The sequence below is a fragment of the Rhea americana genome, unplaced genomic scaffold (genome assembly GCF_003343005.1).
Source record: "Rhea americana isolate MKP2758 unplaced genomic scaffold, rheAme1 scaffold_409, whole genome shotgun sequence".
NCBI lineage: Eukaryota > Metazoa > Chordata > Aves > Rheiformes > Rheidae > Rhea > Rhea americana.
In genome coordinates, this window is record NW_028186545.1 from 250,852 (window position 1) to 275,372 (window position 24,521).

Sequence of the window (24,521 nt, forward strand, 5' to 3'; positions counted from 1 at the left end):
TTGGATCCAAAATTAACAAACTGTTGCTTGAGATATTTGTAACAGCTTCCTCTTCTAAGCAGAGGGAATATTTTCAATACCATATGCTACTAACATCAGGATGTGACAAGTTTATAAAGGCGCCTCTTGTATTTAGTAGAACTAGAAGCTGTTCCTTGTTAATTCTCAGGATGGGGTGCATGTTTGCAAGCCGAGAAAGGGGCAAAACAAAAACTTGGACAGGAAATTTTCTGTAGTTTTCTTTCTTTATAACAACTAGACGCTAACAGGAGAGTGAGCCATAGAAAAGAATGATGTTCATGGCCACGGACACCACGGATAAGAAACGTGGGAGACCCATACACAGCTGTGGGGATCTTAGGCCACAGTTTGCACTGGACATGCCCTACAGTATCTGTAGTTGTAGGATAAACCAGCAGTATTTCATAATATGTCCTTCCAACAGTGCCACAGGGATCTGCCACCTTCTAGCTGGCAGACCAYATATCACAGTTCCCACAGAATTAAACACCAGGGGAGGGCCCAGCACTGTGTAGCAACTGACGTCTTTTCTCTTATTTTATATTTTTATCAGAATCTCCATTTAAGAGAGAGCGGCACAGAGCAGCAATGAGCTGCCAGAACACAAAAGACCAGCTCTCCTTGGTGTTTAAAATCCCTTGGCAGCTGGCACGAGCCAGTGTCGATAGGCTGGGATTTATCTGAGGAGTCCTTAGTATCACAAAAAGGCCCTTTTGCCCAGCAGTTCATAGTCCAGCTGATGGGGAAAAAGATATGAGCAKGTTTCAGTCGCTATCTATATCCTTTGGCTCCAGACAAATCCTGATTATCCTTAGAATTAAGTACTGGCTCCAGAGCAAACGTGCAACTCTCTCAGTGGGTTTTTTTCCTCTTGGTGGGGAGGGTGCGTTGTGTTCTAGTAGTTTGTCTTCCATAAGTGGTGTTTGTGTTCTCCATCTGTTATCCAGGCTTTCCTGGACCTAAATCCTTGGGCCTAACAGGTTACAATAGGAAAGGAATAGAGACCCTGTTTCTCATAGATTTCTACTTCAGCAAATTTTTGCTGCTTGGATTGTGTGGTTTTTTAATTATTATTTTTATTTTTACATCTTTCTCTCTCTAGAGAGAAGGAATGCCTAGCTCATTTTAAGATACATTTCTGCAAAGCAACTGGGGGAAGACAAACCTAGAGATGACATTTCCTCTTGCCGCACTGACCAAATTTGGTGGTTTTTGTTTGTCAGAGAGAAAAAATATGGGAAAAGGGTATTTGGGGGGATGGGGAATTATTTGCAAAGTGCATACAAAATCTCATTCCCCTTTGCTCTGGGAGAGATGGGTTTCCTGCTTACAACTCCAGGCCTCCTCTCTAATTGCAGAAGCTGTGCCTTCAAGCTTCCTTCCTGGCACTTGCACAGGRTTGGTTATTTTTTTTTTCTTTTGCCCTGCATTTTCTCTGGTGTTTTCATCTCCTCACCCTCAGCTCTGCTAGACAATGTCCTACTCTCTGCCTCTGCTTTATCAACCCCAAGGGAAACTCGTGGCTGGCAAGGGGTGTCTTCTACTCAGACAGGTTTCTCTCCTGGRACAATGGATTCTGCTGCCTTGACCGTCACCAAACAAAGGGACATTTACACTGAATAAAGGGACAGTCACTCCTGCAGCCCCTTTCACACGCTGACTTTCTTCCCARGCTTATACACATGTAAATTTTTAGGCCAGCACTGATAGCCATCTCTCTTTTTCCTCCCTGTCCTAGAAACTGGAGGTGATGATGATGATGTAGTTTTGCTTTAAGTATTGCAGATATGCAAACCAGGATTCGCATTACATGCAGGTAGCTTGTGGTGTCAGGGGTTGCCTTGAGGAAAGGGCTGGACTGCACTGCAGAAAGTGTCTCAGGATGTGCATGGGTACAAGTGTCATCCTCCAGCCTGTACTTATCTTCATGGATGCGAGCCATGCCCACAAGTGTGAATGAGACTTGGATCTATGTGTTATTTATGGTAGAAAATGTGCATAAGTCAGATGACTTGCAGTGTTAGTCTTTCCCAGTTGCATTTCTGATGATTCTTTGCCTTTTTCGTTGTRCTGTCACTTTAAGGAGGGATTTGACTGCAAGAACTTGTCGTCTTCAAAGTCTGTGTGAATTTTCTACGTATTTCTAGAAAAAATACACTGTCTTTATATGAGATAGGTCTTTGGTGCTTTATTCACTCAAGGGGATCTGGATTTAAACTCTAATCAGGTCATAAATGAAGGTAGAGTAGGTGTAGGGAAGACACTTAAGCAGTTAAAATCTTACGCTGTCTGTCTTATAATAGGACTTAAATCCTTGGGGAAAATTCCTTGGGGAGTTCTCAGCTTTCACTAGATGTTGACTTAAGTCCCTTGAATGATCAGCGCTGCCAACATATTAACCTGTCTCCCTTGGGAATTGTATTTTGCCTGCTTCCCCCTCCTCCTCCTTCTCGCTTGCGCGGTTCCTATGTGCGCATCGCCTTGCTAAAGCTGCTRCTTTTAGTCATCCGCTTGGGTGAGCAATCAACTCCCCGGCGAGTCTGAGGGGAAGTAAAAAGAAGCAGTTGTCAGGGTGCTCCCAGGGCCCACACCGGCGAGCGTGACCTCCCATCACTTACRATAGCTCTTTACAGCAGAGCTAAAAAATGTTTCAAATTCGGTGTTCGGTCTCTAAAGGGAAAYGGATTCACTTAACTTCAAAAGTGAGACTACTGGAAATAAGGGGTGTCGGAGGCACAAGACCACGCGATTTGGCATGTAGGTTGGCCAGGATGACCAACCGRTGGTACCCGGCAGCTCGTTACAGGCGTGGCAGCAGCGATACCTCAAAGACAGGGAAGGAGCTGAGGAAATGAGATGGCAGCTTTGTTGCAAGCAAGAAGGTGAGGGAGGAGTTAGATGAGCAGAAAGTGGGGAAAGGGAAATTTTTCATTTATTYCTTTGGATGTGAGAGGCAAATTTGCCAGTGGCGTCCCAAGACTGTGACAACTCGTTGTAGATGCGTCAGCTGCGTCTCCTGGCTGGCCTGTGTGTGTAACTGCTYGTGTGCGGTGACACACGCACTGTTAATTGTGGTGATGTCTAGGAGCCCCGTCGTAGTCCAGGAGCCCCACTGCACTAGTCCCTGTTCACAGGGAGAAAAACAGAGTAGTCTGTTCCTGAGAGACCTAACCATTAGGCCTGAAAGGATACATTTGATGTATTAAATCACCAGGGTAGGTTTACCTTGGCAGGGTGTTTTTCCCAGTGGAGTGTTGCTCAGCCTGTGTTATCTGCTGAGATCAGCCAACAATCACACAGCTGAAGAATGACAGAAATGTTGGTGAACTGCTGAAAAAGCTGGTGTGCTTCAGCCTTCCTTAGCAGCACGGTGGAGCAAGAAAGAGCCAAGACAGAGGAATATTCCCAGAGCACTGCAATGGGAGCCATTGCTTCTTTACCTTTTAAGATCACCAAATGTGAATCCTCGGTTGCTTCTCCCTCCTTCCTGCAATTAGAAACTTTGTGATATTGTTCGGTAAGAGAAATCACAGGTTTCATGAGCGACTTCCTGCCGCTTTTCTTTCTTGGACAGGAACCTGACCCTCCCCCTTCGCTGCAGTGATCAGATTCTTTCTGGAGTYTTTTTTGCTGATTCAGGATATTCTTACTGTGGATCAGATGGGGTAAGAGCAGCAGTGATGCCTCTTGCAATGGAGGAGAGGAATAGAGTGCAGTAGCTCTTGGAGAAGCTTGTTTGAGATTTGGAGAGCACAGCCTGTGTTGCACAGCACCCTGCAAGAGGTTCACCAGCCCAAAATCCAAATTAATCATCTGAGGCGAAGCAGTGGCAAATAGACCTGGAGGGCTGTGGCCAAACATGCATGTTCTTCCTGTGTTCTCTCACCTGGCAGGACCAATGCAACCAATTCCCATTTAGAGGTCCTGTTCCCCATCGTCCTGGAGATAGCTTTTTCTTCAGAATAAATTAAAAAAGACTGCCATTTGCTAGGGAAATCCAGCCCTTGTGGAGCTGAATTTGTATCTAGGACTGCTCCCATGGGCCAGAAAGCGTTCGCACCTCTACTGAAAAGTTCAGCAGAAATCTGATGTGGCATCCCTGGAACATGTCCCTTCCCCTCTCTAAGATTCAAAAGGATCTGGAGAGGTGTATCACCAATCCTACTGGGACAGCAGCAGCAGTTCTGGGTACTGAGGAGTCAACCGAAAACTGGGCAGCTGTCAGTATCAGACTGGTAGGCCTGCAGGCAGATTACTTAGGCAACTGTGGTCAAAATTTGGTATTACTTAAATGCTTTTCTCTTCTYTTCCTCTCTTGGTGAAACAGGTCTTTATTAGCAATCACCTGTGAATAAAGCCTGTATGATGGCATTTCTGTCCAGGCATACTTCTTGTCTCTAGTGTGATAAAGTAATGCTTTAACTTTGTTTCTATCACTGTCCGGAAAGGTAATTGCATAAAAAATTGGAATATTTATATATATTTTTTGCCCTGGAAAGGAGAATGGCATTATATGGATTGACTATACAGATCAAAACCTTTCTTTTGTTTTTTTTTTTTGCCATCCGGTAGTCAGAAGAGCTAGCTTGTTGCTCTTTTGGTAATTATTAAATGACTCTGGTTCTCTGTAAATGAAGTTTTCAGGTCTACTGTGCCCTGCATGTCCTGAAACCGCTTTCTCTCAAAGCAGTGGCCTCTGAGTAAAGAAGAATATGCCTTAGTTAAGGAAATCTAAGCAGCTCCATGTTGCTGCCTCTGTCTTTCTTACACATCTCAGTGCTATACAGGTGGTAGAGCTGTGCAGGGTGATGGAGCTTGTACCTGGTTCTTCATATGTGTTTCCCGCCAGGTATCTGATGCTAGCCTTGACCAAATGCCCTTTTTAGATTGGTGGAGGGTGTCCTGCGATGGAGATCTAGATCCTTGCACTACCACATGAGCTTGTTTTTGTGTTTTTAATGAACTCAGACCATCTGGACATTGTACTGTGACAGCATGTGTGTGTTGGGTACAAGCATAACTCTTATTTTACATTATGGGTCAGGTCTTTTCAGTAAGGGTTAGGAAGTCCTTGTGTGGTTAGTGAGTGTGATTTGCTGAGTGGATCTACCTCCTTTTGAGAAAAAGAGTAGAATCTTCTCCTCTCAAAAGCAAACAGGTAAAGTAGAGCAGGGGGTACAGTTCCTGATGTCTGAAGCCATCTGCAGGTGTAACATTATCCTATGTCTGTTCGTCCGTAGGCATGGAAGAGAAAAATAAGGCAGAGGAAGAGTAATATCCCATCTTCATTCATTTGTATCTGCCAATGCAGACCCAAGTATTTGGCACCCTGTGTGTACTCTTGCATCACCTGAACTGTGAACAGCCTCTCCATTTCATTACGGGCACCTTCTCTCCCTCCAGCTGAGAGTGCAACTACTTGCCCCCTGGCCAACAGTACTAATTTGCAGATACTAGAGTATTTCCTGTTCTCTAAAGCACGAGTAGTAAATGGAGAAAAATAATACAAAGAAAAGTTCCTCAGGATGCTGATCATGCTGTTTAGGAATATAGCACTTTTTTGAAAGCTGGCTCAGCCTTCTAAAGCAAAAAATGCAGAAGAGTGTGATAATATAATCACAAAACTGAGAAGAAACCATGCCTGGGTGCAGCCCTGTCTAACATGCTCTAGGTGACCCTGCTGAGTGGGGAGGTTGGACTAGATGATCTCCAGAGGTCCCTTCCARCTTTACTAATTCTATGATTCTATGACTGTGGACTAATACACTGAAGCCCTCTCAACTGGCTTTTCAGGTCCTTGGCCTGTGGTGTTTAAGTAGGTGGAATTATAATCATTTCATTCCCTATTGCAATTGCTGCAGTCCTTCCTCAAGCACTGTTACCTGTTTCCTATTGTTGTGTTCAAGAGCATCTTAAAATTCAGCTTAGTTAATTTGATGAAAATTGGAATAAAGTAAAACTTGCGATTTTAAAAAATAGCCAGTTTGACAAATAATAAGCAGCCAGCTTGTCAGGCTTAACAATAAAATGTTGTTAAGACATCAACGTGAAAGAAGAGACTGTGTATTAAGTTTCTGACAGCTGGATTCATGTTTTCAGCTTCCAGAAACCCAACAGCTTTATAAAAAGCATCATAATCTTCGCAGAACAAAGAAATATTACTTCAGTGCTCATCTGTGCCAACAAAGAATGATTTTCAATGCTTTCTCTCAACACCTTAAAAAAACTTTAAAAAATCTTTCTTTCCTTTTAAGAAAGCACTAGATTGTGAATAAATATTAGGCTAGACAGAGCTATTATAAGGCCAGAAAAAATGTTTTCCAGAGCTGAGCTAAATTTCTTTAAATTATAAATCAACTGAAAATTGCACTCCCAGTCCTGAAATTATTCATGGTATGATGCTAACACCCTGAAAAGCTTGGCTATAAAACTTTTGGTGACTGAGTTACAATGGTGGTGGTTATACCTCCCTTTTATCTGATTCCTTAGTGTTTAGAGCATTTGCTCAGGACTTAGGAAACCTAGGTGTTTAAATCTGAGTTTGAAGTTTGAATCCACTTTCTTCTAAATTCCAAGTGGTCTCGGTTTAATTATCCCTACAGCTAATTGTGTGAACAAGCCAGAGCACTCTGTTTCCACCAGGAGTGATTCACTGGGAAGTGGCGATGGGGCTTCTGTTTCACCTGGCACAAGGGGGACGTGAGCCCTAAATTCTCACAGCCTGAGGAAACGCCCCTAGGGCTGAGCATTTCTACTGAGGTTTTGTAGCTCATCATTAAAGTATTGAACTGAGCTCTTGATTTCTTTTCCTTTTCTTATGAGTACCCTCAAATGAAATGCATCCTTTTGTGTTGAGTGGAAGGTCTCATGCAACATCTACAGCGGTTTTACATGCCTATTTTGAAGAGGATGGAACTGACACACATTTAATTCAATTTGATCTGAACAAAYGTCATTAAATTATCATGGCTCAGATGCTGAGCACTGAAATATCACTCTTGTCAGCTCATGTCAGCTCCCTTCTGTCCATTTAGCAGAATGGAAATGTCAGAGCCTGCCAAGTCCATTACTGGTCTGGAGGTACTGTTGTATCTTCAGCCGGTATTTTCTGTGTAGTGGTGCAATCCTATGCTGAGACTGGCCTTTAAACATAGATTGTGGAATCCTGTGACTCAGATGAAGAGTGTGATCTACCAACAACTGCCCAAATTGGGCATTTCCTGGGTTTTCTGGGTTGTCAAGCAATTTTCTTGCAAGCTGTTTTGTAATAGTTGTATTTTGTACTCTGTAGACAAATGGTGTGAGAGAGACAGGGCTCTGTAATTTAGCAGGAAGCAGTAGTGGGTGAGACTTTCTGTAAATTACATGTACAGTGTAACTGTATGTAGGGGGTCCCGCTTTTCTATTCATTTTTCGAAGACTGAACGAAAAGCWTTGAGAGTTGGCATGATGCTTCTGATTTGGTTACATAAATATTTATTTTAATTAAAAGAACAACTCAGCCATCAGTGTGTTTGCTTTGGTTGTTTTTATTATTTCTGTTCAAATGCCTTCTGGAGAAAACACTGTTCCTTTCCTTCTTCTGCTTTATCACAACCCAATCTCTTCCTGAGACTATTGCTCTACAGATTGTACGCTGTAGCTTATCAAAGTGAATGTCAACATCAGGAGATGATAAAAGAATTACTGTGCTTAAGTCTGTTCAGAACAGGCATTTTGAACATTGCATATTGCTTGAATACTTACAGTTTTGTTTTTTTTTAATAAATAGGTTTAGAATCATAAGTGTGTAGATGTTGTACTAAACTTTGGCTCTTTCTTTTTAGCAGGTTGTGAAAGAAGAGACCTCTTTTGTAAATCCCAGTAAGACCTCCAGCCTGCAGGACCCTAATGTAAGGTCTGTTGCTTCTTGTTTGTAGGGAAAACATCAAATAAGTACATAGTGTAATGTTGCATATTCCAAACATTGTCTACTATATGTATTTCAAATCTGTGTACTCATCCGCAGACTGCTGTGTGAAGTTCATCACGCAGTGACGTGAGGAGACAGTCTGTGTCAGCAGGGTGCATCTCTTATGCACACGTGTCATATATACTTGACGAATTAATAAAAGCTCAACTCTAAAAATCAGGTCCAGTGACAGACTTGGAAAAACCTGTGTAACAAATGTCAATTTTGAGATTTTTTTTTTTTTTTTTTTTTTTTTTTGGAGAAGTACAAGGTGCTGCCTAAATTGGAATATTTTCTTGTTTGTGTTTTTCCTGGTTTGTGCAAGTATTTTATGTGGAAGAAAGTGCATTTGGTATACAGCCTTCAGAAAAACAGTTCATTTGCATCTCTTACCAGGCAGGAATGATTACTTTGGATTGTATTTTTGTTCAGTTTATAGTGGGTAGCAGTTTTCCTTTTGTGAGTAGCCATTTTGAAAGGTCTTATTAATTGGATTTAAATATTAGTTGGATGTCATGCTGTCTTTTAGCAGATGTTTAGGGAGGAGGTTACTGCATGGAAATTTGGAAATTGTCTGGTTCTAAATGTATGTTAGTGCCATTGTTTTGGATGTCTCCAGTACCAGAAAGGTCACTCAGAGCAGAGTTTGAAAAAAAAAATGATTCATTTAAAGCATAACAATCAAGCAGGCTATTGATCAGCTAACTAGTCATTTCATTTTTTTATTATAACTTCCTGGTGATGATTTTTACAATGAAAAATAGATGTTTAAACAACTCATAGTAAAGGTTGGCTGGGAAAGAGACAAATTAAGTTTCCTAGGACCACTGAGAAAAATTCAGCAGACATATTAAGTAGACACGTATTTCTTCATTTAATAGAAATGGACTCATGCAATGTCTTTGCCACTACAGCCTTTGCTGAATTGCTGTCACTTCCAGAAGCAATTCAGGAGAACTCAGTTCTTAAAACTGTGTATGATTTGGAGCATGGCTAAAGACTTGTTTTCCTCACTGTCCTTTGCTGAGCTTTCTCATAACATCTGTAGAAAACCATTGCTATTTCACGTTTTGTAATAAAATCTCTACTCCTTCACCATGCTGAGCTGTAAAGGAGTTGTGTGCTTTGTGAAGTTAGGTACTATTCAGTATGAGTAAGGTTGGCAGCTGGCCGTAAAGCTGACTTTACTGTTTTCTTTTGCATATATCCAAGCTTATAAACGTGTAAAAAACCACTCTGAAGTTCTTGGTGTGCAGCAGGCAAATGTATATTTGTCCAATAGTTATTTTTATCTGGTTTATGTCAAGCGCTGTTTTTTCTACAGTCAGTTGTGCCAAATTAAATTGTATTGTTTTATTGCTTTGCGCCTGGGTTCTGAAGGTGCAAATATGCAAGTAATCAATGCTCAGGGACAGGGTAATTTTAAGAGTCTGCGTTCAGAACCTGGAGAATAGTGCAAAACTACTGCAGGGTCTAACCATTGCTCTTTTCCCTTCAAGTAGCTCCCTTTTCTGCAGTAACATCTGCCCCCTATTTGCCACTAATGTCCTATGTAACCTCTACTCTGAGGATTTGGGAGAACACAAATGTCCCTTTGCTCAGCTGGGCATTACTTCCGAGTACAGTCAAGGGATTGTTAAGACTTGTCAAACAAATCACTCAGGAGCATTCCTGTTCTTGAACTGAGAAGTACACAAGTATCCTTTGTGAAAAAGCCCCCTTGGGGAATATAATTTTTGTTCCTGCAAGTACTCATGCAGGCATTCCTGTGAACATTTGTACCAGTCGACAGCACCCGTGTGAATGTTTGAGGAAGCAAACCAAATACTTGTGTGTGCTGAAAAGTGGTTGCCAGCTGAAACCAGTATCTGTCACAGCTGTTTAACAATATTCTACTCTTTTCATGTAAGAGATTTATATCAGGGCATTACCTTCCTGTATTTGATTGCTGGAATGACGACTGTACAATATATTAGCAAATGCTCTGGTTTTCCAAATTCAGGACACTGGGAAATGTGTTCAGCAATAACAGTAAGTGAATATATGCAGTTCTGGTCACTAACTGAAGCACAAGTTGTTTGTAAGAGTAGGGAATTAAGGGGTGAGGAGGAAGAGCACTAGTGCTTGTTTGAGTGAAGAGCTGTGCTCTTTTTACCACCATCTTGTCTACTCTTCCATTGCTAGTCTGCAGATTACATTTCTAATGAATTAACTGCTTAGATATGGCCTGCAATCCCCCTGAGCAATTATTTTAGCATCTGCCATGGCAGACTCAATTTGGCTAACAATTGCTATAGCTCTTTGTAGAATTAGTTCTGGTTCAACTGGTAATTACTCATATATATGTGCTGTATAGCTGTTTTTGCCACAAGGAGCTCTCTGGTCATCTCACCGGGCATAGCCTTAGAATAGTGTGTAACAATGTGTTTGTGTAAAGCCACTGTCAATTTATTCACCCGATTTCTTTGTATGTTGGCAAACTGCGGATCTTTCTGTATCCAGGTCATTTAAATATAGGGAGCGGGGGGAGCCCTGAAGCTRAAATGGCCCTAATTCTTTGAGTTTCAGGAGGGAAAAGCTCCTGAAATCAGCTCTGTTGTTCCGTGCGCAGGCTACAAGTGCAAGGCTTGTCTCCTGCTCTTCCTGTTAATGGCTAACCTGCAGACGTCAAACGGAGCCGCGGGAGGGTGCGGGGCCGYGGGAGAGCCCAGTCCTCTCTCCTCCCTGCTTTTGGACTTTCGGAGAGCAGTTCTGTGCCTCTCTATAGCTCTCCCTCCTCTAGCAAGGACTGGGTTGTTGGTTTGTTCTTTTTCTTTTTTTCCCCTCTCAGACTATTTTAAGGGCTTGTTCCCTAGTTCAATGAGGGGGGAAARAGCTGGCGACTCAGTCAACCCAATATGTGCCACTGTGTGCTAGCTCACAGTCCCGTTACTCTGCAATTAAAGCTGACATACTGCACTGTGAACTGGGACGTGGGCATCCATCCCCGCCTTGCTGACTGTGCCGCTTTGCCGATAACCTCCAGCTGAGCAGAGGATCTGGACGGCAGCAATACGGGAAATACTGCAGTTACCTCAGCTGAGTCCTTGTGAGCTGCATGTGCCAGTTCCCAGCTGAACAAAGTCGAATGCAAGCAACTACTGGGAGGGGAATTTCAAAAGCAGGTTAAGTAGGAAAGCTGCCAGCTTTCTTGGTAAGACACAAAAGAGAGGATCAGTTAGAGATGTTGTTATTATAGATCTGTTGTAACACACTTCAAAACATGCAGATATTTTCATGAACACCCAAGTAACACACACAGGCATGCAGCCCAGCTACAGTTGTGGCATAAGCATTTTGGACAAAGTAAAACATGTATTGTTCTTCCTGGCAAATATTAGGGTTAACATTATTCCAAATAATTCCAAATGGATTATGGAAAATAAATACCTGGAAAAATCTGTTATTTATGCAAATCGTTTGAGTTTTATACTGCCTGTATCAAATCAAGAAGAAATAGAGCTAGTCTGCAGTTACCACCTTGCTTAGTGAGGCATGCTTTGATAAGGCGTGTAACAACACGATGCTTACATGTGCATTTGTCTAATTTGGAATTTACAGTGCCAGTCATTTTGCAATATTTTTGACAGCATTTCTATGGGCATGTCTCATGCCTAGAATGGTAAGTAAAATCTGATGTTACTCCTTCAAATATGGAGTAGGTTTGGTGGGAGACTGCAAAATGATCCACTCTGGCTGAATTTACTCCATAAGATCRGGAAGGTGGAGAAGAAGCCGTGATAGCTTGCAGTCTGTGTAGGAAACGATGAATTTGGTGTGCTCTCAGGAATTCAGCTATTCAGAAAAAAAAGAGAGCAGCAACCTTTGGGAAAGGCMAAGTCCACAACTCCCAGGAGGTTCTGAAGGAGGCAGAGAATCATGTCAGTCCTCTTCGTGTACCCACTAGGGGAATTCATCTTCCATTAGTTCTAGAAAAACCTTTCTAACAGATCATTTCCATCTTCAGTGTTGTTAGGGGAAGACCATTGGCAATCAGTTGGGCCAAGCGGGATTGAAAGGAAAACAGAAGTATTTTCCAAGCTGGTGGAAACTTCTTTAAGCCTAATCATCTAACTCAGTGTCCAGTGGAAGTGTTTAAGAATTGCCTGTAGTATCTAATTTAAATCTGAGCTGAGATTACTACAGAGTCTTACATACAGTTCTTTTAAGGCAAGACTCTTACCTGCCTCCAATTAGGAATTTTTATTTGATCCTTAGGTTTGAGAGATCAGAGTTCAGACTGTCTACCAGAACATTTATGTAATGAGGCAAATGGCTTGTAGGAAGTATAAAAAAAATCTTGGAGGAAGTATAAAACTGAAAATTGCAATCACAAAGTTGATTATCCTATCTGCTCACTCTCGGTCAGAAGTCTGGTCCATCTAATGATCAGGGATGCAGAGGTTTCTCTTGTGCAGCATATCAAGTGAATCTGAACCACTTTGTCACCTTTTATAAACTCCACCTATTACTTAGTTTTAAACAGCTAAACTCTTGAACTTGCTTTCCAGAAATTTCCCACTTAATTGACAGTCTACTTCATTTGTTAAATGTAACAAATACATGGCTAACCACTGAACCCCATCAAGAGAATTCCTTTCATTAATTACTTTTTCATTATTACTTTGCCAGACAGTAGCATCATCTCTACTACTTCCCTGATGTCTATACATAAAATTTTCCTGAAAACTCTTTTAAGTATCTGTTTTCCATCTGGCTAAGACCATCTAATCATGCTGGTGAGGCCTATAGGGTGTAGATGTGTGTGTGTGTGAGCATACAGATTCGTAAACATAGAATTCAGCTATATTAGCATACAATTCTACACATTTCTTACACATTCTTCTCTTCTTTTAATGTGGCTGTTTGTAATCCTTGGTATAACTCCACTGCGCCACCTTTGGGAATGCCAGTGTATGGAGAATTAGACTAAATTCATACAGATGGCAGGAATTACTGAYACTTTGGAACCAGATGAAATACTCTGTCCTCAGGCATAGCCTATTTACCAAGCCGGACTTTCATCTTGCGACAAACTAGTCAGTGGGAATGTTAGCAAAGGTGCCTAAACTTGAGGAAGTTTTGGAAAGCAAATGAAGTCAAATTTCGTTAGATGGGAAGTAACTGGCAGCAGGGTTTGCTGATAATGTGGGTTTTTTCTTTTTTCCCTCATGGTCACTTGAAGCTTACGAAAGCGTAGAGACATCTCTGATTCTGGTGGTCTAGCTGAAGCTCTTCAAGAGTTGGTATATGTAGACACTAATACCTTCTTTATCATCTGCTAAATTTCAGTCTTCGTTTTGGGAGAAGCTGTTTACTGATATACCCACAAGACAATCCAGATGTTGTTAAAATAGTTAAAGATGCACTCTTTTGAGGTTATGTTTTGAAAAATTTAAATGGTAATTAACATTGTTGCTTAGAAATTCTAGTTAATTACCATATAATTGTAGAGCTGTTTATTGGAAGGGTTGTTTGGAGGTCATGCAGATGACCAGTCTGCTGCTCAGAGCAGGACTATCACCAACTCTGCGTCAGGTCAGCCTTGGCTTTGTCTAGGTGAGTTTTGAAAAGCTCCAGAGACAGAGATTATACAGCAYCTCGTGCAAAATACCGATCGCACATGTAAACACAAGTTCCTGCACTTCTAAGGTTAGTTCCCAAGTGACGTCAGTGAAGCACCTTCTTCAGCTGAAGCCCTCAAATTGCCTGATCAATTGCTACTGTTTCTGTCGTGGTTGTCACTTGCTGTTGGGTGCAGTGTGGTACATCTATCAACTGCACTATTTTTTTCCCTTTGTAACATGCTTTTGGACTGTTACCAGCTCTGGCATGCTTTACATCCCACATGGCTCAGGGCTTGTCTGTGGATTTCTTTCTGTTTAGACCAACTGCTGTATCACCCTTTGTTGATCCTTGTTATCCAAATTATCTCATCTTTCATAGATTTGCAAATAGAAATATTCTTCTTATGTGGGAGTAGGTATAAGCACCAGCTGGTGCTTTGTGCATTCATTTATTCTAATTTTCTTTGTAAATCTTCCCATCCAAAACCAAATTACACTATTACATTAAGACTAATTGCATTAGGAGCTGCTCAGCATGTAGCATAAATTTCAATGTTATCTCACAGAGCTTGATGATGTAGCACACCAGAAAAGAAGGGTGGAGAATATTAAATTATGTCAAGTTATAGAGGAACAGACAAATCAGGGGAAGTAATTTCAGCACTCTTCTAAACTTCCATCACAGAGTAAGCTTTGCTCATGCAAATTTTCAGAAGATGATTCCCCTCACAGTGGATTCTGTGTCTAATGTCCACTAGGCTTTGATCTTGGCTGCCTTTCAATGTGACGTGAATATGCCCTACAACTTTTCTGACTAAAGTGGTGATATTTCCTATGTACAGCTTTCCAGTATCATCAAGGGAGGAGTGTCACTCAAAGTAATTTGTCTATATTTATGCTTCTGCCTTTCTCTTTTCATCTGCACAGAGTATAATCATTTATGTAAACGTCTGAATTATCTCTTGGTATCTGAGTTAACACCCTGCTGAAGTACGTGGTACGGTGTAAATCTGAACCAGTTCTTTCCGAGAGCTTTGACTCTCTGCAAATGTTCTTAGGATATGACAAGGTGAGCTGGAACAATGTGTGCTAGTGTTTACCTGACCCATACACATTTTATATCTGAAGCTGGCATGTCAGTATCCATCCTCATGCAGTGAAGGATCCATCCATCCTCTTTTCAGTGAATGCCAAGGTATATGCCAATGGCATATAAGCTTGCACAAGGGGAGATGACACAGAGCAATGTTCTAGCTTATCCAACAATATGTATACTCTGTACACTGTTTTTTTCTATCTACTACACTGACTTAGGACTCTTTGGAAACACTCAACTCAAGCCTGCTTTTTTTTTTTTTTTTTTTAAGAAGAAAAGGAAAACTAAGATTCTGCAGTGGTAGTAGTGTTCTCAGAGAAGTGGAAGTGTATTGAAGAACTGCTTACCAGCAGTTCAAGACTTCAGGACACACAAGCAGAATTTTATTTAGGAATTTTAATTGATAGAGAAGGCTGTGGCTCACAGTGCTCTCTTGGACACTGAACCTAGCAACAGTTCTTACGAAAACTGCAAGATGATGCCAGGATTTCAAGTCCAAGGCCTTAACAGTAGACAGTTTCTAAGAAGATAGTTTCTAAATGTCACAGAGCTGAAGTCTAGATGGGTCTCCAATTAGAGCCATGTTAGGAGATGTCTGTGTCAGTGCTTGGAAGATAAGAACAGGCATATCAGCTGCCATAATGGACAGCTTGTTGCCTCAAGCATGAGAATTTGGTTACCTGGATAAACAGATGTAACCAAAAGAACATTTAGACAGGTCAAAATAGAAGCTGATCAAAAATGTTTGTCTTCTCTTCCCCTCCTCCTGCTCCTCCTCCTCTCCCCCAATGAACGTCAATGAATTCAAGCTGGTTTTGTTTTCTTAGATTCAAAATGGACTTAATTCTGGAAGGCAGACTCCAAAACACYTTTTTWAAAAAAACATTTAAATAGCCCCTTTAAAATATTATGAAATATTGTAGGAAAACTAAAAATATTATATATGTATACATGTATAACTTTTTCTTAGCAAATACTGTTTTTTTAAAAAAACACATTTTCWTTAAACTTTCATCCTCAAAAATAAAAAAAAACATTCATTCTCCAGCTGAAAAATTTTAACCAGCTTTAGCAAAAACAGAGTGAATAGCTTTCCATTAGCCTGGCCTTAGTCCAGTTGGCAAGTTAATGGATCAACTACTCTGACATTTTACACCCAGGACAAAGAGCCTCACCCAGCAATTTCTACATCAAATTCATAACTTCTGTCTGAACTCTTCCATACCCCTTTACATGCCAGTCTGCATCAAAGATTGCAGGTGTGACACCTAGGTATGTACCTTGACTTCGTTCCGGGTATTAAAGACCTCTGTGACCTGCTGTTTGAAGTCTGATGCTGATGAATTGTTTGTAGCTGTATTTTCAATCCCTAAGCTCCAGAAAAAGGAAAAATAATTGGACCTTTCAGATAAGGCTAAGTTGATAGAATATTCCAGTCGAGTTGCRTTTCATTGGCACTGCTCCTTAAACAGCGCCTAGGCTCTTTGAAAACCACATTTATAGTGGTGCTGTGTGGAGAGGTAGGATTTTAGCTCAATTTGAGTTTGGATACTGGGTATTGGCATTGCTCTGAGCTGGGGGAGGAAAGCAGTTTCTGGATCGTCATTATCTGTTGGACCACAAGAACATCACATTTTCATCTAGACTGCAAGGTACATTTTCATTACAAGGACAAGGGAGGAGAGCAAATTTTCCCCTTTAAAAGAAACAAAACTCAAGAGGATAAAGAAAGCCCACAAGCTGTATTTAGATTAAACTGCTTCTCTGTAGCAAAGAGCTTTGTAGTACATCTGCAATCTAAGAAAAGARAAGARAAGAGAAGAGAAGAGAAGAGAAGAGAAGAGAAGAGAAGAGAAGAGAAGAGAAGAGAAGAGAAGAGAAGAGAAGAGAAGAGAAGAGAAGAGAAGAGAAGAGAAGAGAAAGGAAAAAGCCTTCACTCAGAAAGTTTGATGTTGGCAGTAGCTTTCAAATATCCAAATAATCTTCTGGAGGATTAACTTGTCTTCTGAGAAAAGCTACTTTTTCAGGATGAAAAAATGCTTATTATTGTTTCTTAACTTCAAGTGGTTGTAACTTTGGAAAAGAAACAATAGTAGAAAACATTTGCGACTGAGAAAAGATATCTGAGTATGTGTGTTCTCTTAGCTTGCTAGGCTAGACCTTCAATATACTAGAGAGTATATCTGTTGGATATTTTTCCTCCTCTTTCCTTTCATCCTTCCTTTTCCTCCTCAAGATTTCATGTTCCCACTCAAAAGGAGCTCTGAAGCCATGAATCAGCTGGTATTTTCTTTCCAGCAAGTCAGCAGCTGATGGCATGACACTCTTCATGCAGGTAGCTGCATCCTCGTAACTAATGGTGTTTGGCCTGAGGTTTTTAGCCYCTACCTTTTGGTCTGAGACTGACAGCATGGAAGGAAAGAGATTGCTTCATGCAGCAAAAAACACACAGGCAGAAGTGCTGCGGTCCTAGTCGCCTCGTTACAGCTGGGACAGGTGGGACCCTGGTCTGGGCACCACCGTCACTTCCATGGGCAGGATTCAGTGGGCATCTGCGGTCACTTCTGATGTTCCACAGCGTATGTTTTTCTGTGAACAGAAGTGAAAACAGATGTGGGTGGTTCAGGAGAGCCCGCTGACTGCTGCTGGGGCGCATGCTGGGCCTCGTGGTGCAGGGGTGCTTGCTGCCGAGCTGCCACTCGTGATCGGTATTCATGACCGGTATTTGCAATCTCGCCAGGAAGGGGTGGGTTTTTACAAGTGGTGCCAGGTCACTAAGGGGCTCTGTCTTGCTTCAGTACCTTCGATTTTAAACTACAGCGATTGGATACAGTTACAAAAAAAAAGATTTCTTGTGAATCATGAAGCTGAACATTCCTGTTATAAAGAAACAGGAATATGCTGCACTTTTCTCTTTTTTTGAGTCTGGGTCCCCCTCACCCTGTAACACTTCAGTTGTTGTTCAAGCTCACAGGAGTTACTACATATAGGAAGAAAAATGGCCATATCTGTGCATAATGACTCTATTTAAATAGCCAGAATAATTACAAGGTTCCTCTTCAAGAATCCTGTCTTTTCATATAAGATAATGTATTCTGRCTGTAGAATTCAAGAGATAACAATAGAAGCTATCCTGCTGCATGCTTGCTTCTTTTTTGGKAATAACAATGAGATCTTTTTGGGGAGTTTGTGGGATATTAAAAGCCTGCCATTTTTAAAACACAGGCTCTGAATTAACCAAGCTTGGAGGTTCTTGCACCTGGTGGCTACAGTGAGAATTACAACAGCTTTGAGTCTGCTCAGGTGGAGGGAGGACGGTTGGAGGGAGCAAACAGGGGAGAGGAAACAGGAGCTGTCACCAATCCTTTAGGCTGGTGTGGAAAGAGCTGTCCTAGCAACCCTTTAATAAGGGTAAAATCATTTGGTAGTACTGGCCCAATGTCATCCTGTACTTAAGGTAGACTAAATTCAGTGTCTGTTGATAGAGACGTTGCTCCATTCCTTTTCTTTCAGAGATAGCTTTAATTCATACCCTTGCTAACTTGCAGCTTCTAAAAAAGTTCAATTAACTCACTGCTGAGTGCTCATATCTCTCCCAGTGGCCTGATAAATGTCAGCAGACAGATGCTCACCACATCCAGGCTGTAACAAAAATGTTGGCAGTGTGTTAGAATAAAAGAAAGAGGATGGAACTTTGGGTTATTAGAATTTCATTACTTTTGCAAAATATGTGAATCAGATACTGCAGTGGCATAATACAAAGTATAAGTAAAGTTAATCTCAGTAGTTGCAGTTGCGTGGATGGGAGTAAGTGTGTCTTGTGATACTGTATCTTTGCTTATTCTTTAACCAGTCACTTGAAAATTTGTGGAATTCAGAGGAAGATTGTAGGGTTTTTGTCTGTTTGTGTGGATTAGAGAGTACGTCCCAAGTGATTCTTGAACACCTTTTGTCACAGCTGAGTGAAATTTTTTGCATGAAATTTTATAAAGACAAATTCAGACTTAGAATTTTAAAATGTCTCAGATGTACAAACCTGTTTCAAAATTGTAGCTTTGAAACTGTTTTAAAGTAAGTGCTTTAGTTATTAAAAAAAGAAAAAGAAAAAAAGAACCATGGCTTTTTGGACAAAAATTTGATTAGGGAGTTTGCAATAACTTTCAAAATTCCCATCTCCTCTCTTTAATTAAAAATGTAAACCATGAGAATTAACATGATGCGTACAGGCTTTGTAAAGTGAATTTTTTTGATGGAACTGAAATGATCATACCAAATGTTCATTTCTGTGAAAAGACCYGATTTACTTTCATTACAGATCATAATGTTGTCTTCAGAAATTTGGAATAGCAATGAACTGAAAATGCATTTGTCACCAGCTTTGCTTTCCATGCTATGTTATTTCTTGAACACCTTTCTAGTACTAGTGCATTGCTCACGTATACTCTCTGAGTTTATGCTTTGCAACTCACTTGGCAGCGGATACCCTGATTTTTGTTTCTGCTTTCACTGGGTTGATGAAAAGGTCTAAAACTTGTAATTATTTTCTCAGCAAACTATGGAAGGATTGTGGGGGCTTGCTCATTCAGAACAAGGCTTTCGGCTAGTGTATTTTGGAAAGCTTGCGCTGAAAGCAGTGGAATTACACACATTCACACCCCTTGAGGATTTGACCGTCAGATGCAGTCATTAAAGACGTCTTAACATATTTATCCTACTTATGTCAGAACTTGAATAGAAAAATCCCTTAGGGCAAATTGAACTAGTGATTTTTTTCAGTTATCGGAAGCTACCTTTGGTTTAAGACAAGATGTCTAAAAAAGAACAGCTAGAGCAGTCATCTRTTCGGAAACATGATCGACATTGGGGACTTCTACCTTTATGTTGGTTGAGAGATTTCCAGATCAGACATACTGGCCTAAAGATTAAAACAAGATGGTTTGGGTTTTTTTCCTCCCCCATCCTCACTGTAACTGCCAGCTAAAGAAACTCAATGAAGAGTCTGAAAATCAGACTGGAATATTCTGTGATAATCTCATTGCGAATCTGAGATATAAATGACTGACTCTGAAATAGGAATTCAGGAAAGGTCGAGATACAAATCTTGCTCCTATCTGTATTGGTTTTTTGAAATTAATGKGGTCAAAAAGCAGGAGAAAAAAAAGAAAAAAGTTGTTCCATGGGCAGTGGAACCTGTGAAGTCTAGTTTATAATTTAGCTATGTGCTTTGTATTATCTTATTTCCCATTCCTCTTTCACATGCCCTCTGGCCTCCCTGAAGACCAAAAAACTGTGTCTGCTGTAGGTACTCCTGACCTGCACGTGTACTGGTTGGTTGGTTACTGCCAAGCAGCAGGCAGAATGGCCAAGTCTGGCCACACTTCATTTCTGTGGGGGACACCAATCTGTGTGTGTCTTCTCTCACCAGCACGCAGGCTTCAAAAGACATGTATGAAAACCGCAGCAATAATCCACAGACTGTGCTGCTCCAGTAGCTTCTGGTTGTAATGGGGCAGCAGGTTCAGAAGGTGTCAGAGACAATTAAACTCAGCTATACCCTACATGGGCATCAGAGAGGACGTGCAATTTTGAAGATCAGATATGCTTAATTTTAATGCGGATTTAGAAAACTGATATGATGCAAGCAGGTTTGAAAATTTCAACCCCAATTTATAATTTTAGGGGCAAAGTTCTGCCATTTCTGCTGACTGTCAGATGCATCTCAGTGTGTAGGCAGTTCCACTGGTAAGCAGTAAGACTACTGTAGTACTAACGTAGTACTTTGGACTTTGGATTGGATGGCAGAATACAGCTCACAGATTATGAATCAAGACTTTTAAATGACCTCCTTAATTTTGGCATATTTACTGCGTTTATWACGTTTCCTTATACGTTGGGTGTGTTTAATCATAAATCACATAAAAACAATACTTAAGATAATTTGTGTGTTTTCATGTCACTTCATATCACTTAAGCAGACCATTGAAATGTTTTCTTCACAAGGTCATAAAAATCTTATACTTAATATTTATCATATTTGTATTCAAGCCTTATATAACTCTAATGATAAGTGGTTAAAGAGGAGATCCTTTTCAATTGGTCTCCTCATTCCCACTTTGACCCTTGACTGAGCTCTGCAGATGTGCTTCACATTCATTAGCAGCTGAAACATGTCTCAGTTTTACACTTGTTTCTAGCAAGTATCTTTTTCTTGGATCAAATCCATTAGGTAGTTTCCCTTGAGTTACTATTTCAAGTGCAGAAGGATAATATTTAATTTCAGGTTAAAAATATTTTAAACAGAATAGGCTTCCTAGTTTATGAAAACAGGTTTTGTTAAAGGTTTTTTGTTTTTGTCAAAACGTTTTTAACATGACTGAATTGCTGGGCCATTACTAAAATGCTGTATTTTGGAAATAGTGATGTTGACATTTCTGCACAGTATCTTACACACGCTTCATATTTTCATGTGGTCACATAATCAGCTGTGGCTTGTAAATGATATGCAGTGCCTGGGAGAGTGAATTCACATGTCCTTTTCTGTTCATGCACACTGGYGTGGGGGCTATAAGTGGAACCACAGAGTGAACTCCAATGGGCACGTGCCAATTTGCACTACAAATATGTGATGATGTGTTACCACTTTGTTGACATGCCTGAAGTAGTTTAAATAAAAACTCTGCCACATTCATTTTTCCTTTTATTTTTAGAAGTCCAGCTCCAGTGCGACCTGAAACTACACCATCAACTGGCCCTACAGAAAAGCAGGAAATTAAAGTTTCTCGTATGAGGAAGTTAACAAGACAGTACAGTTTGTGAGTAACATATAGTACTATCCACATGTTTTTGCCTTCTACAGCTGAAAATGAAGGGTGATGCTAATTATTACTTTAGCTATGACTTCTGAAAGGCATCAGTGCAATTACATGATAATGATCTTGCACTGATACAGTTCCTTTCATCTCTGAGAATCTTAACACATTTAATACTTAAGGAATTTGCCATCCCTGTACAGTTACTAATGCATAGAATTACAGGCCTTTTCCCAAGGTTACAGGTTAGGAGTTAAAAGTCCTTTTTCCATGTGAAATTCCAAAGACTTGGCATGCCCTGGAGCAAGCCACCCTCTCTACTTCACTGCAGTCCCATTAGAAAATAAGGAGAACAATCTCAATGTCATTAAGGGTTGTCTAGTCCTGGCAAGACAGAGCTGTCCCTACATCCCATTTGCACTGAATTCATCTGATTTTAGAGTCTCTTGAGGTGTGAGGTGMGGAACAGATGTGGAAATTTGTCCTTCATGCAAAATGGCAAATAAGGCCATCAGATACTTAGGGTTTAAGCTGAGTGGAAAAGCAAGGAATGGAAAATAGCCATATAAAATTATTAATACAAGAATACCAATGTAGTAGTGTACAAAAAAGGTATGTATGCTTGTTATGTGGAATGAAGCCATTCGCCCCTCCAACAAATTTGTGTTTGAGTGTCACCAAATATATAATAATATTAGCAAAAGTTTTTCTTTTGCCCCTCAAATTTCTAGTAAGTACCAATACGTAGTTATTTCTTCTCTTGTTAATAACACTTGCTTTTGAGGTGGAACAAAAGTAACAATTTATATCAGTAAAACAGAAAAACACTTTAGGAGAACAAACAGAAGAATGAATCAGTTCAGAACTATGAAGAAAATCAGAAATTAGCAAATAGATATTTGTCCAAGAGACCAAGGCTAACATATGGGAACACACAGGCACAGCTTTGTCAGCAGGCTGTGACATGGTCTCTTTTACCATGATACATCAAACAGCATGGTTTGAAAATGAGACAGGAGATGAGAACTGAAAACTCACGCTATTAAGGGAATTCAGGTTCTCTCACTGTGCACTAATACTAACGTGTGGCAGGGAACATGATAATATTTGGTAGGAGCAGTTTCTCAAGGATGGGAATCTGCTCATTCTTGCTGCCCATAGGGGCTCAGGCAGCAGTAGGCTTTTCTTGGATGAGACACCATTTTTCCTACCTCTTCTACAAGCAGGGGAAAGTCTGTTATGTGTTTGAAGTTGCACATGACTTTTCAGATTTTTGATATAATGTGGGAAATGAGGAACTTGCAAATAGTGATCCACAAAAGAAAAGGCTTTGACACTGAGAGGACTGATTATTKGAGATGCTGTTCACGTAACAGGTAATAAACAGACCATGCTGGCTAATCCATTCTTTGAGTACACTTATGGGTATGGATAGGCAGGAAATGCATGTCTTATTGTAAGCATGGTCACAGGTTACATATGCGTACGTCGACAAAATTCTGATACGGGGTTTAACGTAAACAGATTGTTAAATCCTAGCACCTGGCAAACAAAGAGAGCAAGATTATCCAGCATAGGTAATTTTGATGCACGTAATGCCTCGGTGTCTGGACTGCAGCTATRAGAAATACAGATAAATAGTGAAGAAGCCCAGAACTCAGGCTTATAGCTAGCATGCTGACARCTTGTTGCCTGGTAAGCCTGGGCTCTCAGTTCGATGCTCAACTTTGGGACCAAGAGACTACAACGCCTTTCTGTACTGGCACGTTCTCAGCCATTTTCTGCTTTCTTGTCTGCAGCAGAACAGGTTTACCCAGCAAGGATGGGGAGGGTGCCAGTATATTCCTGTGGAGAGAGGGCAGAAAGGACTGGGGAAATGTCAGCTACATGTTTCTGAAAGAGAGATTAACTAGGTCAGCAGCCCAGATCTGGTTGTTGCATTCATAAAGCACATTTAATAGGCCCAAAAGATTTTACATTTTCTTTCCAGCATGAAAACAGCTTATTGTATCTGCTTTTTTTTTTCTGAAGAAAATTTTGTTCGGAGAAAATCTCTGAAGAAATCTTTCTTCTCAGAAGTAATTGGCAGTTAGATTTGCACCTTTTTATAACCGGAGGGAGAAAAAAAGTCTTCCCAGTACTGTAAACTACTAGGCTGGATCCTTTCCTTTCTGCACATCATTCCTGTAATGAAGATTCTGAGGGCCAAATTATTACTCTGTTCACCTTTGTGCAACTTCATACTCATAAGTTTTCCATTTGCAGTTGAGAATTAACTAGCCAGTCRACTTGCAAGGAATCATTAAACTTAAAAAAATAATCCTAATTTATTTGCAAAGTTAGCTGTGAATATTGCATTATGCACGGAAGGGTAAACCGAAGCACTACAGCCAACATACGGGTTTCTGGCATCTCCTCTGGCAAAAGTATGCTCAAAGTTGAGCAACATGTTTTAATGAGAAGATCTGCCTGTGCTTTTAACAACTGCAGTGATGAAGATGACCTTCCTCCAGCACTGGCAGCAGCGGCAGCATCCACATCTGTGTCTTCAACATCTCCTGGCTCACAGAAAACGTGTACACCACAGACATCGGAAGGACAAGCACAGGTTTCGCCTGGTGCCAAGGTAATATGCAAAGAGATGAGCTCATGTTGGGTGGGAGAGCATTCAGGGAGGGGACTTTCAGGTGGGATCTTTTTGTAAGATAGAGAAATTCTATGTTTGGGTGTAGTTTTTAGTGTCAACTCATGGTAATATGTTAACCTGTAATGTAAATGCAGCAGCCAGAAATTATTCAGAGCCTGCTCCAAGGCACAACTAAAATCAATAATGTTTTTTTTTTTCTTTTTTTTGGTCAGCTTTAGGGGGCTGTGGACCAAGATTAAATTAATATTTACCTTAATTGCAAAGGTGTATGATTTTGTCGTCTGTCTCTCCTGAGTAGCTGTATTCAAAAAATGTGTGAAATTTGATCTCCCTTTGGCAATCTGTGCTTTAAGGAATTAAAAAAGACACATAAATGAATTGTTTATTGAAA

The 24,521-nt window shown here is 40.6% G+C and overlaps 1 protein-coding gene across 10 annotated transcripts in view; it reads left to right on the plus strand.

The window, feature by feature from the left end:
• The window catches only part of EPB41L4B (erythrocyte membrane protein band 4.1 like 4B), a 183,009-nt gene that overhangs the window by 128,031 nt on the left and 30,457 nt on the right, over window positions 1-24,521 (plus strand). For 8 of the 10 annotated variants that reach the window (XM_085314577.1, XM_085314579.1, XM_085314581.1 and 5 more), the window contains 3 exons: window positions 7,848-7,918; window positions 21,382-21,486; window positions 23,974-24,109. In XM_085314577.1, the coding sequence (XP_085170703.1) occupies window positions 7,848-7,918; window positions 21,382-21,486; window positions 23,974-24,109 (312 nt within the window). The remainder of the gene's footprint in view (window positions 1-7,847; window positions 7,919-21,381; window positions 21,487-23,973; window positions 24,110-24,521) is intronic. The other 2 variants (XM_085314588.1, XM_085314578.1) reach the window with 1 other exon arrangement.